General features: G+C 38.0%; 1 protein-coding gene across 3 annotated transcripts in view; it reads right to left on the bottom strand.

The window, feature by feature from the left end:
- Positions 1 to 8,477: 8,477 nt before the first annotated feature.
- The window catches only part of ipcef1 (interaction protein for cytohesin exchange factors 1), a 35,850-nt gene continuing 25,479 nt past the window's right edge, over positions 8,478 to 18,848 (bottom strand). For 2 of the 3 annotated variants that reach the window (XM_073933234.1, XM_073933235.1), the window contains 3 exons: positions 18,776 to 18,848; positions 17,196 to 17,377; positions 8,478 to 11,105 (listed from right to left, as the gene is read on the bottom strand). The exon at positions 18,776 to 18,848 is cut by the window's right edge and continues 99 nt beyond it. In XM_073933234.1, coding sequence (XP_073789335.1) covers positions 10,872 to 11,105; positions 17,196 to 17,377; positions 18,776 to 18,848 — 489 coding nt within the window. In that variant the 3' untranslated portion in view covers positions 8,478 to 10,871. The remainder of the gene's footprint in view (positions 11,106 to 17,195; positions 17,378 to 18,775) is intronic. The other variant, NM_001076758.1, reaches the window with a different exon arrangement.

Below are 18,848 nucleotides of genomic sequence, written 5' to 3'. Positions count from 1 at the left end.
CGTCAGCTTTACATATATTTAAAGAGTAAATTATTACAGCTCAGATCAATTGTTTAGCTTTGTGGCAAGTACCTATGTAATAAGTGGTATAATGTACATCCAGCCAGTTTAAAAAAAAATAAAGCCCTTCAGTCACACAACAACATACTTTTTATTATTTCACCCCATCTCTGAAACAAATTGCCATCGATTCCCCTCCCCATTTAACTTTCGTAGGCAGTATAATTCACCATCAACCCTTTGACCTCCCATCTCAGATTCAAACCCAGACTATTAGAATGCATGTTGTCCATGCTTGACTGGTTAGGTCTTCGCTCCATTGTTACTCCCGCTCTTCAGTTTGAGGTCATGTCTGTTTAGAGGGTCATCCTCATTCACAGAGACGCGCGTGTGTTTTGTTGTAGCCTGCAGCTCAAACGGTGGCTGCTGATCACACAAACGCCATTACACACAGCATTACAACGCCGGCCTCCCGCGGGTGCGAACACATTGCAATCTGACTGCGACATTTCACATTTCCTAGTTAATGGCCACAGCGGTCGTTCACGCTACCGAATCATAGCCGAGGGACACAAAAGTTAGACATCTCATGAGAATGCAGACATATAATCATATCAAGCAATGGAAACAACATCAAAGGCCTCATGGGTTATGAAGCGCCCGCAGTAGATATAGTCAGTCAACATTATCATTCATTTCTCTCCACCGAGGTGGAAAGAAACTCATCATGAGGCTTATTGACACGGAGGATAAAGAAAGATTGGAGTTTGCACAGTGGGATTTGAGGAGAGATTAAAGGCATCGTTGTCAGGGACGTTTAATAAAGGGGTGGGAAGCACCCGGAACTGATTATTATTCAGAATCAGATCCATGTTTAAAATACATATAGAGAGTACTGTGCAAGTTGTAGGCCAAACATTGTTAAATCAGTTGGTTTGCTGATGGTATAATGTATATAAATATGACCCTTTACCACAAAATTACAAGTCATAAGTGTATTTTTTGTCAATTTTTTTGAATAAATTACCTTTCAGCTGATGTATGGTTTGTTAGAATAGGAGTCAGGGTAGAATTTGAATTATTTCGGTTATAATGTATAAGACGTTAAAGACAACAGCCCCTTTCACACATACAGACTTTTCCGGAAACAGGTCCTTTTTGAAAATACCGATAAATTCGTTCTGGCTATTTTCCGGAAAGAGAAGTTGTAACATTACCGGCAATTTGCCGGAATGCTGCGCTGTGTGAATGCAGAAGGAAGATTGCCGTAATAAGCGCGTGCACGTCTAAAACGTGCTGACGTGAGACGTCTGCTTTAGCCAATCACAACAGTCAGGCGCATTTACGTCCGCGCGGTTTGTGAGAATAAAAGCCTTTCACTATTTTTCCAGACACATTTAGCTGCTAGAAGTTAGTCAGATAACGTTTATATGTTCTTCTTAATGCCAACTGTGTAAATAATCATCGATGAGATGCTTATGATAAGCCGTTGTTTGTTTACCTTCAAGCTTTGCGTGTGCCTGTGAAACAGCCTGTGAGCGCCTGCACACGCACATATTATGAACATCTCGACATGAGAAAGTGATCCTGCGAAAGTTGTTCACAATATTGATCATCCACAGAGTTTGTAATGTAGTCAAATGTTTACAAATACAAGCGCAGCCGTTTAAAGCTCATTTGTGGTGAATGATGACCGTTAGTTTGGAATAGAGTGTGAATGCTCTTTTCCGGAAAATTTCCGTAACATCCTCGCCTGTGTGAACAGCGCTTTTTTTAATATTTATTTATTTATTTATATTAATTTTATATTAATAATTTTTATTAATATTTTTAATAAAGTCGTTCCGGAAATTTTCCAGATATTTACCGGTATGTGAAAGGGGCTATTAGTCTTTGTAATGTTGGACAGAGAGTGTTTGTAATGGTTTGAGCTGCATTTCTACCGGTGTTGTTAGCAACGTTGTCTGAATTGATGGAATTGAGAGTGTTTAAAAGTACAGACAGTAGGTTTTATTCCATTATGCTATTCCTTCAGTGGTGACAGTTTTCAATTTCAGCATCATAATGATCTGCTAATTGCAGTGAAATCCTATTTGGAGCTAGAAAACCGCTGATGAAACACAGATGGTCATTAAAATGGCCTCCACAGAGTCCAAACCTGAATATTATTGCGGCTGTCTGAGATCACCAGGACAGAAAAAGAGAGATAAGACACTCTAAACCTAAAGAAGAACTCTGGAAAGTTCTGAAAGAAGCCTGATATTACACAGCACGTTATTAATTTCAGGACAATTACAACAAACAGTAGTGCCAAGGGAAGACTTTTGCTTGGAAACAGAGCATGATCAGTCATGAAATGGCCTCCGCAGAGTCCAGACCTGAATATTATTGAGGCTGTATGAGATCACCACGATGGAAAAAGAAAGATAAGACACTCTAGACCTAAAGAAAAACTCTGAAAAGTGCTGAAAGAAGCCTGATATTACACAGTACATTATTTATTTCAGGACAATTAAAACAGAAGGGAAGATTTTTTCTTGGAAACAAAACATGAAACAGTCATGAAATGGCCTCCAAAGAGTCCAGACCTGAATAATATTGAGGCTGTCTGAGATCACCAGGACAGAAAAAGAAATATACAACACTCTAAACTTAAAGAAGATCTCAGAAAAGTGCTGAAAGAAGCCTGATATTACACAGCACATTATTTATTTCAGGACAATTAGAACAAACAGTTGTGCCAAGAGAAGACTTTTGCTTGGAAACAAAACATGAAACAGTCATGAAATGGCCTCCGCAGAGTCCAGACCTGAATATTATTGAGGCTTTATGAGATCACCACGATGGAAAAAGAAAGATAAGACACTCTAAACCTAAAGAAAAACTCTGAGAAGGGCTGAAAGAAGCCTGATATTACACAGTACATTATTTATTTCAGGACAATTGAAACAAAAGGGAAGATTTTTTCTTGGAAACAAAACATGAAACAGTCATGAAATGGCCTCCAAAGAGTCCAGACCTGAATAATATTGAGGCTGTCTGAGATCACCAGGACAGAAAAAGAAATATACAACACTCTAAACTTAAAGAAGAACTCTGAAAAGTGCTGAAAGAAGCCTGATATTACACAGCACATTATTTATTTCAGGACAATTAGAACAAACAGTTGTGCCAAGAGAAGACTTTTGCTTGGAAACAAAACATGAAACAGTCATGAAATGGCCTCCGCAGAGTCCAGACCTGAATATTATTGAGGCTGTATGATATCACCACGATGGAAAAAGAAAGATAAGACACTCTAGACCTAAAGAAAAACTCTGAAAAGGGCTGAAAGAAGCCTGATATTACACAGCACGTTATTTATTTCAGGACAATTAAAACAAAAGGGAAGATTTTTTTCTTGGAAACAAAACGTGAAACAGTCATGAAATGGCCTCCAAAGAGTCCAGACCTGAATAATATTGAGGCTGTCTGAGATCACCAGGACAGAAAAAGAAAGACGCTCTAAACTTAAAGAAGAGCTCTGGAAAGTGCTAAATGAAGTCTGATATTACACAGCATGTTATTTCAGGATAATTAAAACAAACAGTTGTGCCATGGGAAGACTTTTGCTTGGAAACAGAGCATTAAACAGTCATGAAATGGCCTCCACAGAGTCCAGACCTGAATATTATTGAGGCTGTCTGAGATCACCAGGACAGAAAAAGAAATATACAACACTCTAAACTTAAAGAAGAACTCTAAAAAGTGCTGAAAGAAGCCTGATATTACACCGCACGTTATTTATTTTAGGACAATTAGAAGAAACAGTAGTGCCGAGGGAAGATTTTTTTCTTGGAAACAAAACATGAAACAGTCATGAAATGACCTCCACATAGTCCAGACCTGAATATTATTGAGGCTGTATGAGATCACCACGATAGAAAAAGAAAGATAAGACACTCTAAACCTAAAGAAAAACTCTGAAAAGGGCTGAAAGAAGCCTGATATTACACAGCACATTATTTATTTCAGGACAATTGAAACAAAAGGGAAGATTTTTTCTTGGAAAAAAACATGAAACAGTCATGAAATGGCCTCCAAAGAGTCCAGACCTGAATAATATTGAGGCTGTCTGAGCTCACCAGGACAGAAAAAGAAAGACGCTCTAAACTTAAAGAAGAGCTCTGGAAAGTGCTAAATGAAGTCTGATATTACACCGCACGTTATTTCAGGATAATTAAAACAAACAGTTGTGCCATGGGAAGACTTTTGCTTGGAAACAGAGCATTAAACAGTCATGAAATGGCCTCCACAGAGTCCAGACCTGAATATTATTGAGGCTGTCTGAAATCACCAGGACAGAAAAAGAAATATACGACACTCTAAACCTGAAGTAGAACTCTGAAAAGTGCTGAAAGAAGCCTGATATTACACCGCACGTTATTTATTTTAGGACAATTAGAACAAACAGTTGTGCCAAGAGAAGACTTTTGCTTGGAAACAAAACATGAAACAGTCATGAAATGGCCTCCACAGAGTCCAGACCTGAATATTATTGAGGCTTTATGAGATCACCACGATGGAAAAAGAAAGATAAGACACTCTAAACCTAAAGAAGAACTCTGAAAAGTGCTGAAAGAAGCCTGATATTACACTGTACATTATTTATTTCAGGACAATTGAAACAAACAGTAGTGCCAAGGGAAGATTTTTTTCTTGGAAACAAAACATGAAACAGTCATGAAATGACCTCCAAAGAGTCCAGACCTGAATAATATTGAGGCTGTCTGAGATCACCAGGACAGAAAAATAAATATACAACACTCTAAACTTAAAGAAGAGCTCTGGAAAGTGCTAAATTAGGCCTGATATTACACCGCACGTTATTTCAGGTCAATTAAAACAAACAGTTGTGCCATGGGAAGACTTTTGCTTGGATACAGAACATTAAACAGTCATGAAATGGCCTCCACAGAGTCCAGACCTGAATATTATTGAGGCTGTCTGAAATCACCAGGACAGAAAAAGAAATATACGACACTCTAAACTTAAAGAAGAACTCTAAAAAGTGCTAAAAGAAGCCTGATATTACACAGCACATCATTGCAGGACAATTAAAACAAACAGTAGTGCCAAGGGAAGACTTTTGCTGAAAAACTGAACATTAAACAGTCATGAAATGGCCTCCACAGAGTCCAGACCTGAATATTATTGAGGCTGTATGAAATCACATGGAAAGAAAAAGAAAGATAAGACACTCTAAACCTAAAGAACTCTGCAAAGTGCTAAAAGAAGGCACACAGCACATTGTAGCAGAAAATGTCAGGACAATTAGAACAAACTTATTGCTTTGTACATTACATTGCATCAACAAGCAGTTGGACAGGTGTACCTAATAAAGTGGCCGGTGAGTGTATAATATTAGCACTATAAGTGAACATCAATAAACATATTAAAATATGGTTATTAGTTATAAAATCCATGTCATTTCAAAGATACACATTTAATATGGCACTTTACTGATAAGTTCTATAGGCTTACGCAGAGTAACTGAAAACATATACCATGGAGCACACAAAGAAGTGAAGATAAATGTTCATGGGAAAGAGGCAATGTTATAAGAAGTATGCTATATGGAGTCTCACCCTAAACCATGAAACTCGTCCCATATAATTACAGAGCGTCGACAACAATTCCCTGGAGAATGAACAAACCCTTCGCAGGGTTTTATATTTTTGCTAGAATGAGCAATGGATTCTCTTATATACTATTATGAGTCAAAGCAGAAGAATCAGTGGAGAGTTTGCTGCTCTGTGGTTTACAATGAGTCACAGCTCAAAACCACAGTTCCCCCCGGAGGAATGTGCTGGAACCTCAACATCTCTCCAAATTGACATTTTCTGCCTTTCGCAGGCCAATGAAAGAGCCAACGTCGCATCCACAGAATGAAGCCACACACTATATAGGAGGAAGACACTTGAAGCTCTGATCTAGCTTGTGAAGCTCGGTCTGAACTGGGCGTGCTTGAATGTACACTGAAAGATAGAACTGGGAAGTCATGACAGTTTTAGGAAATGACCACTTTCATTATGAGTTTTTATTATGGTGCAAGTGTAACGAAGGCCAGCTAGTAAGTGCTGTGCAGGTAAAACCTCACTCCTCTGACCTCTAAAGGTGCTCTAGCGACCGACGCTAGAGGCCATGGTCTTTAGCCTCCTTGGAAGAGCAACCAACTCCCATGCGGAAGGTTGCCGGTTCATGGGATATTCTAGTGTCCTTTGGATTCACACTACAGAATATGGAAAGTGATACAGTAGGATACCCCAGTGTTTTAATATTTGCATGTGTTTTCTTAATTTACAGTGTAACAGCAATGAGGCCGGCTAGTGTTAGAGCAACCGATTCCCATGCGGAGAGTCACTGGTTCAATCCCAGCTCGGAGCGGGTTGGGTGGTGTAGAACTGGTGGGGTTACATTGGTGGCGTGACCCAGATGGGAGCGAGGTTTAAGGGGATGAGTGTAACAGAAGCAAGCTAATGAAGTGCTGTGCAGGTAAACCTCACTCCTCTGACCTCTAAAGTTGCTCTAGCAACAGATGCTAGAGGTCATGGTCTTTAGCCTCCTTGGTAGAGCAACCGACTCGCATGCCTAAGCAAAGTCAGACCTTACTGTCCTAATTAAATCATTAAAAATCAAGATATGATCATATTTTATTTTGGTAAAATAAGCGTTTGCCTTTCATATAAGCCACTTCTGATACCAAATGATTAGCTAGAAATGAAATATTTTGTTGTTCCTAAAATGTGGATAAGCAACAAGACTTTAGTCAGGAAGTGTACATGTGCTAAAAAAAAATCAAGAAATTATATTATAAACTTTTTTTAATATTGGCAAAAAGGTAAACAAATGTACAACAACTCATTAAGATGTAATTTATGTTTCCATTAAGTTAAAAAGTTATTGATTAATGTGGACTAGCCAAGTTTAAATGTAATATAATATAGATTTTTGCCATACCAAAAGTGGACGTTCCCTGTTGAACGACCCGTCCGTTGATGCCTGAATTCCCGCCTTGAAAAACATCCTTCAGAGGTTTCCCGCGTTTCCAGCAAAGCTAATACCAAATGTAGCAGTTAAGAAGGACATTGAGTTGTGAAATTAGCCATTTTTACTCGATGGTTCCCCCTGCAGGCCGTCAGCTGAAAGTGTCCAGACTCCTCTATTCTCATGTTAATGCGTGTCAGTGAAGGAGAACGGGACAGAAGCCGGATTAACTCTTTGTGCGGGGAGACAAAAGATGGCGGCGGATGGCCGAGCGGGATCCGTGTGCTGGACTTTTCTCAAAAAGTTTCTGTCAGTTTATACATACATTCATCTCTCACAGATGGCGAGCCGATAATAAAGTTTTGCATTTCGTTTGCATTAAATGTAAGATGCAGTTGAGGAAAAAACGACTTACTTTCACATCACCTCATATCTTTAGACGTGTATTTAAAAAAAAAATAGGCTACTCTCTTTTGCAACAACAATTTAGCTTTTTCAAAAATCTAAGACAGTGGTTCTCTAACTTTTTTCATCAAGTACCACCTCAGAAAAGAATTGTCTCTCCAAGTACCACCAAAATGAGCTGTATTGAAATACAGTAGCGTAGTAGGCCCAGTAAAGCAGCTACATATCTGCACAGTTAAAAAAAGTGGCAGATTACCTCAGAAATATAGGCTATATGTCATATATGGCATATTATATACATCATTTTTAATAAATTTTGAAATGTGTTTATCATGTACTTGACATATTTCATTTCTCCGTGTACCACTAGAAGGAAGCCTGCGTACCACTAGTGGTACACGTACCACAGTTTGAGAACCACTGATCTAAGACAATTTATTACCAGATTCATTTTGGGTTTTATTGTTGTATGTCAATATTTCAAATGCTATATCTCAAACATCTGCAGAAAAATAAAACCTCCCTGCTGAGAAAAAACAGCTTAAACCAGCCTAGGCCGGTTGGCTGGTTTCAGCTGGTCGACCAGGCTGGTTTTAGAGGGGTTTTGGCCATTTCAGGCTGGTTTCCTGCCATTTCCAGCCTGGTCTTAGCTGGTCAGGCTGGGAGATGACCAACTAAAACCAGCTTGACCAGCTTAGCCAGGCTGGGAGCCCAGCCTAAACCAGCTATGTCCAGCTTAAACCAGGCTGGTCAAGCTGGTTTTAGATGGATTTAGCTGGTCATTTTCCAGCCTGACCAGCTAAGACTAGTCTGGAAATCATTCTTATGGCCAAAACCCTTCTAAAACCAGGCTGGTCAACCAGCTAAAACCAGCCAACCAGCCTAGGCTGGTTTAAGCTGGATTTTTCAGCAGGGCGTTATTTGTTCTTGTTAATGTTATATTTCAAACAGGTGATGAGCGTAACACTGAACAACTATACATAGCTGTTCTTTATGTTTTAAGCTAAATGTTTATTCATATTTGTAATTGGGAGTTTGAGACTGTGTTAGAATCCATATGCAGAAGTTTATTTATGGGATTAGACAGAGACATCAATGGGTAAACAAGCAGAAAGAGTTGGCAACATGTAAGCAGTCCAAACCAAACAACAAACGGGCAATTCCTGGAGACATAGTAGTAATTCAAGCAGAGGATCAGTGCAATGATCAGTCCAAAACAGATCAAGATACACAGGGGCAAATTCAGAGGATGTGGTGAAAAGGCAGGCAAAAGTTCAAGGCAACAGTGAGCAGAAAAGGGCAAGAGGGCAAAAACAGATAACGTACTTGATCAAGGTAGGCAGGATCATACACAGTAAAACAGTCATGAAAGTCACCTGGAGTAACGCTTGGTAATGCAGGTAAACTGGCAATACTTGGCAAGGAAGCATGGCCTGAGCTCTTGCTGAAATACAGCACAAACAGGAAGTGACTGCAGAGGGAGCGGAGCTAAGTCAGTAGTTGGATGAGGGCTCCCTCTGCTGGCGTGGCGTTACAATATTGTTCATTCAAGTAAGTCTTTTTTAAAGCCTTTTATGAATATTTTCTAGCTTTATTTATGGTATTAAAATTCATTTTATATGCAATTTTCATTAATCAAAATAAATCAAATTTTAGTCTATATTATGTTAAGCATTCTTCTTATTTTCAGCTGTGTAATCTCTTCAGTCCTTTTGTGAATGAGCATTTATCTAAAATATTGTTTAACTGACACCCACCGGCCACTTTAATAGGTACACCAGTTTATTTAACATGATAATGAGTTTACTTACTCAAATGGCCTCCACAGTCACCAGACCTCAATCCAATAGAGCACCTTTGGGATGTGGTGGAAAGGAAGATTCACATCATGGATGTGCAGCTGATAAATATGCAGCAACTCTGTGATGCTATCATCTCCGAGGAATATTTTCAGTACCTTGTTGAATCTACGCCATGAAGGATTATAGCAGTTCTCAAGGCAAAAGGTGGTCCAACCCGGTACTAGGAAGGTGTACCGGTAATATCACATGGAAAGATAATAACAATATAGTTATTTTCTTCTTTTCTATGAGTCTCTATGCATTGTTTTTTTGTCTCATGTTTTTACTTTGTCATGCCAGAGATACTGCATTGTTTACGTTTTGAGACTTCTTTTTTTTTCTCTCCCTTTCGCAGAAATCTCTATATTTAGTTCTCACATGTCAAATTGGGTTAAGAAAGTGAAAGCGGACTCTTCTCACAGATAAACAAATCATTCTCTTTTCTCAGAATTGCCTTCATTCCTCTCAACAATGATCTTTAGGAAAGGGCTGTCAAGCTGGCGTTAAATAAACTTATGAAGTCAGTTTTCTCACAAAAACAACCACATGTAGGAACTAACAGATTTTATCACAATTACCAGAGCCACCAGCCACAAATATATTAATATTTTGATAATTTGGGTGCAGGGGGGCCAAGCACACCATTGTTTTTCTTGTGAAATTCCCAATAAGCTTGATGCGTCAAATGAACCTCTTCCTATTGAAAAAACAAAAGTTGGATCCAAGATGGCCGACTTTAAAATGGCCACCATGGTCACCACCCATCTTGAAAAGTTTGCCCCTCACATATACTAATGTGCCACAAACAGAACATTATTATCACCAACCATTCCCATTTTATTAAGGTGTATCCATATAAATGGCCCACCCTGTAGAATAAGATCTACTTTATAAGTACTAATATACAGTTAATAAGCAGGTAATAAACCTATTAAATAGTGAGATTTCTTTCACATTTTGAAAGAACCAAAAAAAAAACAGGCATTTTTATTTCCTTTCGCACACTTTCACCATGAATGAATAATCCAAAGAGTAAACATCTATACAGTTGAATCACAGACATTTAAACAAAAATGTACAATACTTAACACACTTGTCTGTACAGGTATTTGTAAAATCCTAAAATATGTACATTTAAAAAAACAAAGACCACGTTAAAAACAGGTCAATTTTAAACTCCTAAAAAGATTTTAGGGGAAAAGTTGAGAAAACGGAGCGTAGATTTCATACAAGAACACAGGGACTTTAAATACATACTGTATGAGGGTGAAAATGATGTAGAAATATTACCGTGACATGTTTTAAAGTCACTAATGTTCCACAAGTTATCATATTTACAATTTTCAACCCCAAAAAAGTCCAAAATCCTATTTAAAACAACGGTTTAACTGGTAAAGCATTACAAACACATCTTATCAAGACAATAAATGATGTGAACAAGCAAATAAATAAGTTTAAAACGATCCCAAATAATCAAAGAGAGGAGTTTGGCTCTGAAATTTAGAGAAAACTGACCAACCATCGTTTTACTTCAGTTCCTCGATGTGTATCTCCAGTGTTGAGGAGTGTTTGTTTGAGTGTGTAACGGTCTTGTGGTCTTCACAGGCTGGTCTCTGTGTAAACGCGTGCAGCAGGGACAGCAGTGTTGGGGCCGTACAGCGACTGGCGCTGCGGTCGAGTCTGAACCATCGGTTTCTCCACATCGCTCTTGTGTTTCTCTCCGATCTCCTGCAGCAGGAGCACATTCGCGTCTCGCCACTGTCTGTATTTAGATCCGTTTAGAGATGGTTCACTCAAAACCTGCTCGATGGCCTGCAGATCGGCCTCCTTAGCCTGAAACCCCACACGAACACACATACAGAGACAGAGAGAATCACATGCTGGTTAGTTTAAGCCAGGGGTCGGCAACCCAAAATGTTGAAAGAGACATATTGGACCAAAACAAACAAAAAACAAATATGTCTAGAGCCGCAAAAAATGTAAAGCCTTATATAAGCCTTATAATGAAGGAAACACATGCTGTATGTATCTATAGTAGCTATTTTAGCCTACTATAAAAATGACTAAGTTGGCTACAAATACATAATGAGCCTTCATGATTCAATAGCCACTGAAATCAGGTGGTTGGTGTTTATTTTGTTGTCATTTAAACACTTCAGCACAGCCTCTGGTCTTTCAGTGGTATTAATTTGATCATTTCTTCTTTCGGCCCATCAGAGTTCACATACCTGCATAAAAGCGCATTGAATATCGGTCACATCACAGGCAATTGAGTATGCTGGCACTGAATTAATGTCCTTGGTTTGCTGATCTGTGATGTTACCTGCCATTTTAATAGCCCTTTCCTTCACTGTCTTAGCGGAGAGAGGTATATCTTTAATTTTTGTTTTATTTTGGTTTTGAAGTCTGCAAATAGGTGTTCTAATATGATGATGAGACTCCTTCATGTAGTCACCATCTGTGAACGGTTTTCCATGCTTTAATATCTCCCGGTTTGTTTACAATAGCCACCTGCCTGGCATCCCGCCCTGCTGATGGAAACCTGTGTCGCAGGCTATGACGCAAATCTTCGTTGACAGAAATGTTGAAATTAAATATTAATTCTACACACTTTTACAGCATTTGAAAACGTTAAAAGTGTGTGTCCTCCTATAGAAATCATATTAAAACAAAAATATATACTAACCTTCCCCATCTTTTTGAACATTTTTGAAAAAGCTCCAGGGAGCCAAAAGGGCAGAGCTAAAGAGCCGCATGCGGCTCTAGAGCCGGGGGTTGCTGACCCCTGGTTTAAGCCAAGCATGGTTTTGGTTCATCAATGCTGCCATCTAGTGTCTGTAGACTTGCTGGAAATAAAAATTGTAGCTTGCACCATGTATATATTTTTTTTGTATTTTGACATGTATGGTTGTGAAGCAACATAAGGTGATCAAACACATTTTGGAGAAAAAAAACACACTCAGGTTTAAAGGGATAGTTCTAAGTTCTAAGTGGTTCTAAGTTGTTCATGCATTTAAAACCAAAAAGTTAACTCAACTTTAAATTATAAGGCAGCTTACAGCAGAGCTTTTTTTTAGTTGACTCAACTTAAATAGAGTCAAGTGGAGTACTTGGGTTAAAAGTTGAATCAATTCAAAGAAGCTGTACAGCAAGTTTAGTCAATTTCTTTTTACAATGCAAAATTTTTTTGCATTGTTTCTAGGCCAAATATTAAAAAATATCTTAAATAAAGCAGCATTTTTTAGACAAGCAAGCAAAATTGTCTTGTTTTAAGAAATAATATTGCAAAATTAAACAGGTTTTCCCTTAAAATAAGCAAGATAATCTTGTTTTTCCTGTTGACATACCATTATTTTGCTTACCTGGCTTGTTTTAGGGGAAAACTCAATTTTCACATATTGTTTTCTTTAAGAAAAAGACATTATGCTTTGCTTGTCTAGAACACAAGACTAGAAATTAAACTAGAAACCAGAAGATTTTCTTTGCACACTTTACAATCTACAGTGCATCTGGAAAGTATTGGTAGCTCTTCACTTTTTCCACTCATGTTTATGTTACAGCCTTATTACAAAACGGATTAAACTCATTTATTTCTTCTAAATTCTGCACACAATATCCCATAATGACAACGTGAAAAGAGTTTTTGAAATTGTTACAAATTTATCAAAAATAAAAAACCCTGAAAAATCACATGTACATCAGTATTCAGCTGCGTTTGACTGTACTGACTGGACTTGATAATCACATTTCTTATGTAAGTGTTTGTGTTTTATGCAATAAAAAGTCTAATATCATTTCTTTGCCGTTTAAAATATTTAGTGTTTTTTTTTTATATGACAGCTGGTTAGAAAAACTTGTTTTATGTTTTGTGACTGAAAAATCAGGATCTTGTTCCACCAAATATTGCTTTAACACTTTTAAAGTGAAAGCACTGATACTGTGTTGTTCAAAAACAATGAAGTCATCAGCTGAACACGGAAACAATACAAAAAAATAATAAAAATTCAGAAAAACTCAACATTTTACTGGTTGCCTGTTTTAATAGTTTTTCTTCATATTTTCCTTTTATCTTTTTTGTTGCTGTTGTTTAAAACACATGCACATGTACACACCGAATAAGTATGTAGTATTTCTATTCTTAAATGTTATGATTGACCAATCAGAATCAAGTATTCCAGAGAGTTGCATATCAATATACAGTTGGAAGTCAGAATTATTAGCCTTTTTTCCTTTTTTAAATATTTCCCAAATGATGTTTAGAGCAAGGAAATTTTCACAGTATGCCTGATAGTATTTTTTCTTCTGGAGAAAGTCTTATTTGTTTAATTGTTGCAACAATAAAACCAGTTTTTAATTTTTTAAATCCATTTTAAGGTCAAAATTATTTGGCCCTTTAAGCTTTATTTTTTTCCAATAGTGTACAGAACAAACCATCGTTATACGTTAACTTGCCTAATTACCCTAACCTGCCTAGTTAACCTAATTAACCCAGTTAAGACTTTAAATGTCACTTTAAGCTGTATAGAAGTGTCTTGAAAAATATCTAGTCAAATATTTTTTACTGTCAACATGGCAAAGATAAAATAAATCAGTTATTATAAATGAGTTATTAAAACTAAAATGTTTAGAAATGTGCTGAAAAAATATTCTCTCCATTAATAAAATATTCAGGGGGGCTAATAATTCTGACTTCAACTGTATATTATCAAAAGTATTATACTGCTATTTCTTTTACATTTACATTTAGTCATTTAGCAGACGCTTTTATCCAAAGCGACTTACAAATGAGGACAAGGAAGCAACTTACACAACTATAAGAGCAACAATGAATAAGTGCTGTAGGCAAGTTTCAGGTGTGTAAAGTCTAAGAAGGAAAGCATTAGTAATTTTTTTATTTTTTTGTAGTTAGTTATGGAGTCAGAGAGGTAGTTGCAGATTAGTAAGGGAAAGTGGAGACTAAATAGTTGAGTTTTTAGTCGCTTTTTAAAGACAGCGAGTGACTCTGCCGTTCTGATGCAGTTAGGGAGTTCATTCCACCAACTGGGCAGATTGAGCATGAGCATTCGGGAAAGCATTCATGGAACCACAAGGCGACGTTCATTCACAGAACGCAAGTTTCTGGAGGGCCTATAAATCTGCAGAAGTGAGAGCAGATAAGAAGGCCCGCAGCCAGAAATCGCTTTGTAAGCAAACACACACACAAATACATTCACACACACAGTTCTCTGAAGTACATGACTTAGTTTAAAAACAATGAAATAAGATATAAAATGATAAACACTGTGGGTAACAGCATATCTGGCATTTTTTGCGTCATATGTACAGTATATATTTATATCTACACACACTAAAACTATTTTATAAAAATAAAAAAACTTCAGCGATTGTCTGCTTTTCTAGTCGGACACCAAAATAGGACATCTGATGGATCTTTGACCCACATGCATTCGTACAGCTCGTCTTTCTGAGAATAAGGACCTAAAACCCTGATGAGTCACAATGAGATTGGAGCGTCTTGTCCAATCAAACACTTCCTACACTTCACACATAGAAAGCATTAATAACATCGCTCTACGACCACACACACATAGCACATAAAATATATTAATAATGTGAGGGAGTGAACTTGGCTTCTCTTCATACTGAGGCACAGGAAGTCAAATATCTCTTAATGTTTGACCACTGACAGTCGTCATTGTATGATCATTATTAACTAAATGGACCAGTTGTACTAAAGCAGGGGTTCCCAAACTTTTCAGCCCGCGACCCCCAAAATAACAATGCCAGTGACTCGCGACCCCCAATATCCTCGGAGGTGGTTATAAATACAGAAACCTTGCATGCAATGACGCAGACGCACCAATTAAATTTGTGTCAGTGCTTTAAATGTGCCAGAAAGTATAACCTGATGTTATAAAATCAAAATGCATCTGACGCTATTGCTGCCTTTAATATAATGTAATTACCCCAGGGGTCGCAATCCAATAGAACTAGTAACTATAAGCTACTATAGTAACTATATAGTATATAGTAACTATAAACGACTATTTTTATTGTCAGTATAGTTATGGATAAAATATGTAAATTCTTATGGTTTAATAAAAATAGATTTTTGGAAATCACCAGGCAACCCCCCTTCATTGCCCCGCGACCCCTCGGGGGGTCCCGACCCCCACTTTGAGAACCACTGTACTAAAGTATAAGGAATGCTTTCATGAGACACATTGTAGTTCCACATTTAACCTCATATAGATTTCAGTGTTCGGAAACATTTAGCAAATGCACTATAAACCTACAGAAAACCCAAAGCTGTTTTGAAATATACACCTATGAAGCAATAAGAGATGATCAAGCACTTTTTTTTTTGAAAGAAAGAAAGACTGACTTCAAGGGACAGTTCACCCACAAATGAACATTTTCACCATTTGGTCTAAAAAAAAATATGATTTTCTTTCTTCTGTTAAACACGAAAGGAGATGAACTGAAGGGTGTTGGAATAAAGCAGCCATTCATATCTATAGTAGAAATAAAAATACTACAGAAGTCAATGGTTATTTTTCCCAGAACATTCTTCCTTTGTGTCCAACAGACAAAATAAAGCAGCTTTGGAACAGATGGAGGGTAAATAAATGATGGGATGCACGATATATCGTTATCGGCGGATAAATGCTATTTTTGAGATTGTACAGTCAAACCGATCTGCTTCTTCTTTTTTTTTTCCAATTAAATTAAATCGTTTATTATTATCTTGTTCACAGTCACAGATATTTTAAGTGTGAGTTTCAGAACTTGTCTTGAGTTTATTACATCTGAGAGACTACTGCAAATTCACTACACATCTATTAATATACTGTATTCAAACAGCAATTAATTTAGTTGAATTGACATGCAAACATAAAGCATAGTGCAAATATAAATACCTCTTTATTAAATATAGGCTGTTAAACAAACAGAAATAATAGAACGTGATGACGTCATTGATATGCAAATTAAAGTATGATGTAATCTAGTGACTTTTAGCAACTTTTCGGGCAGAGCTTAGCACCTTTTCGTTGAAAATAGTTGGCAACAGTGGCTGAAACATGGCCCTTTAAATCTCACTTTAAGCTGACCCTGCTAAAAAAAATCGAGCTTAAACCTGCCTAGGATGGATTTAGAGGGGTTTTGGCCACTTCCAGGCTGGTTTCCAGCCATTTCCAGCCTGGTTTTAGCTGGTCAGGCTGAGAGATGACCAGCTAAAACTAGCTTGATCAGCCTAGCCAGGCTGGGAGCCCAGCCAAAACCAGCTATATCCAGCTTAAACCAGGATGGTCAAGCTGGTTTTAGATGGTTTTAGCTGGTCACTTTCCAGCCTGTCCAGCTAAGACCAGGCTGGAAATGGCTGGAAACCAGCCTGGAAGTGTTTAAAACCCCTCAAAAACCAGGCTGGTTGACCAGCTAAAACCAGCCAACCATATAGGCTGGTTTAAGCTGGATTTTTCAGCAGGGGAATACTAGCATCTTGAAAAATATCTAGTCAAATATTTACTGTCATCATGGCAAAGATAAAAGAAATTAGTTATTAGAGATGAGTTATTAAATCTGTTGTTAAGAAATGTGCTGAAAAAAATCTTCGTCAAACAGAAATTGAGGGGAAAAAAATAACGGAGGGCTAATAATTCTGACTTCAACTGTATATTAGCATAGATAGTATTGTTTGTTCCACAATTATCATCAATAGTTCATGAGACAGGTTGCCTGAGGGTAGAAACCGTTCTGGTGAAAAGTGAAAACTTAAACCGGCTAAACAGAAAACAAACACCAGTTTCTACTTCAGTGTAAACAATCTAAGCAATTTCTAGATTACATAATGATTGAGTTTCATTTAGAGCAAAACTAGCAAACTAGAAGCTTCCAATGTTTAAGCAGGCACATATTGCTCACCTTTAAAGTGCTGTTTAGAGCTCTGATCAAGTGCAGTTTGTCATTAATGTTCTCATCTTTGCAGCGTCTGATGAAGGAGGATCTGAAGTCGCGTTTGGTGAAGGGCTGCAGGGCTCCAGTGGGAGACAAACTGGCCTCCTTCAGATGGAGATACAGCATCTCCATCTCGTCTGATGCAGGACCTGATGTGAAGTGACATTTAAAGTGTTTTCTCTTGCAAACCAATTTGCCAGATTCATGCTTAATAAATGTCCATGGCCTTATTTCCTTTACCTACCACTCTACCAAGCTAACTGGCTAATAAAAAAATAGGATTTTAGTAGGGGTGTCACGATTTCAATTTTTAATCGAAGTCGATCGAAATTTATGCTCAATTTCGATTATCGAATCAAAAAATAGAATCGTCGATGCTGCCACGCCCCCATGTCACGTCAGCTTGTCTTGCCAAGCGGGAAAAAACCGGCTTGTTGAAGTGCTTGTTAAACTGCAGACGCAGGAGACCCGTCGACAGAGCTTAAACCCTCTCCTCTTTCAATGAAGTCGCCGGTGTGGAAGCATTTTGGATTTCCAGTGAGTTATGTTGACAACGTTCATGTTGTCGACAAAAAAAACAGTTTTGCAAGCTCTTCTATGTACGTATTATGTACAGTTCGTCCGATAGACAACACCGGCATCGCGATCCTCCGCCCGCCCCCGTTGCAAATCCGCTCGCGAAAAGTACACACTCAGGCCCTGTTTACACTGTCTTTGTTTTTAAATGGCATTTTAGAACGACAACGATTTGACATCCACAGGGGCGTGTAGCATTTCTGAGCAGCCCTCCTTCCTCTCTACCTCTGAAAATGCACATCACGTGACCACACAGACACAGACGCACACACAGCCATGCGCTCGAGACAGCAGGTCCAGGCAGTCAGAGGACTGCTTCAATCTTTCCCTCAATTACACTTAGTCATTTTAGCGAACACCTCAGATACTGTTGGCTGGTTCCTGTTGGTTGTGCGTCTTTTTTTACCGATGCCATTATAAGGACACAGATCACTGCCTATTCACGAGTCCCGCAGAAAAAAGTGATTGACAGGTGATAATTATGTGTGTATCTTGCCTTTATTCATTTACTGTATGATTTGTTTATGGGTAAAACAAAGACCATGCAGGTCAGGTAGTTTAAACAGTAGGATACAAATAATTAATTGGTCATTAATTAATTCATTATTCATAATCGAAAATCGAATCAAATCGTGCCTTTAGAATCGAAAATGTAATCGAATCGAGGATTTGGAGGATCGTGACACCCTTAGATTTGAGGCAGTAGAAGATGTGGGCCGTCTTTCTTAAATAACAAATTACTTTCGCATCCAAAAAACAAAGCTGAAATGCAATGAACGCACATATCTATTAAGCATTTCAGCCGATATTTCAAAATGCGCATAAAAATAGATGGATGGAAACTAATCCTGGCGCATTTCTCTTCAAAAGATGTCAACAGCAGTTTGACTTATTGTGAAAATTTTAGGCAAGTGGCTGGACTGATATAGACTGAATTCGGTGGTGTGATCTCATCTCAGGATCTCACTCACCGTCATTTCCTTTGCACTGCTGGATTTTGAGGATGGGATCTTCCTCGGAGCTGATCTCCTGCCAGGACTCGCT

The sequence above is a fragment of the Danio rerio genome, chromosome 20, assembly GCF_049306965.1.
Source record: "Danio rerio strain Tuebingen ecotype United States chromosome 20, GRCz12tu, whole genome shotgun sequence".
NCBI lineage: Eukaryota > Metazoa > Chordata > Actinopteri > Cypriniformes > Danionidae > Danio > Danio rerio.
This window is presented reverse-complemented; position numbering and strand designations above follow the sequence as displayed.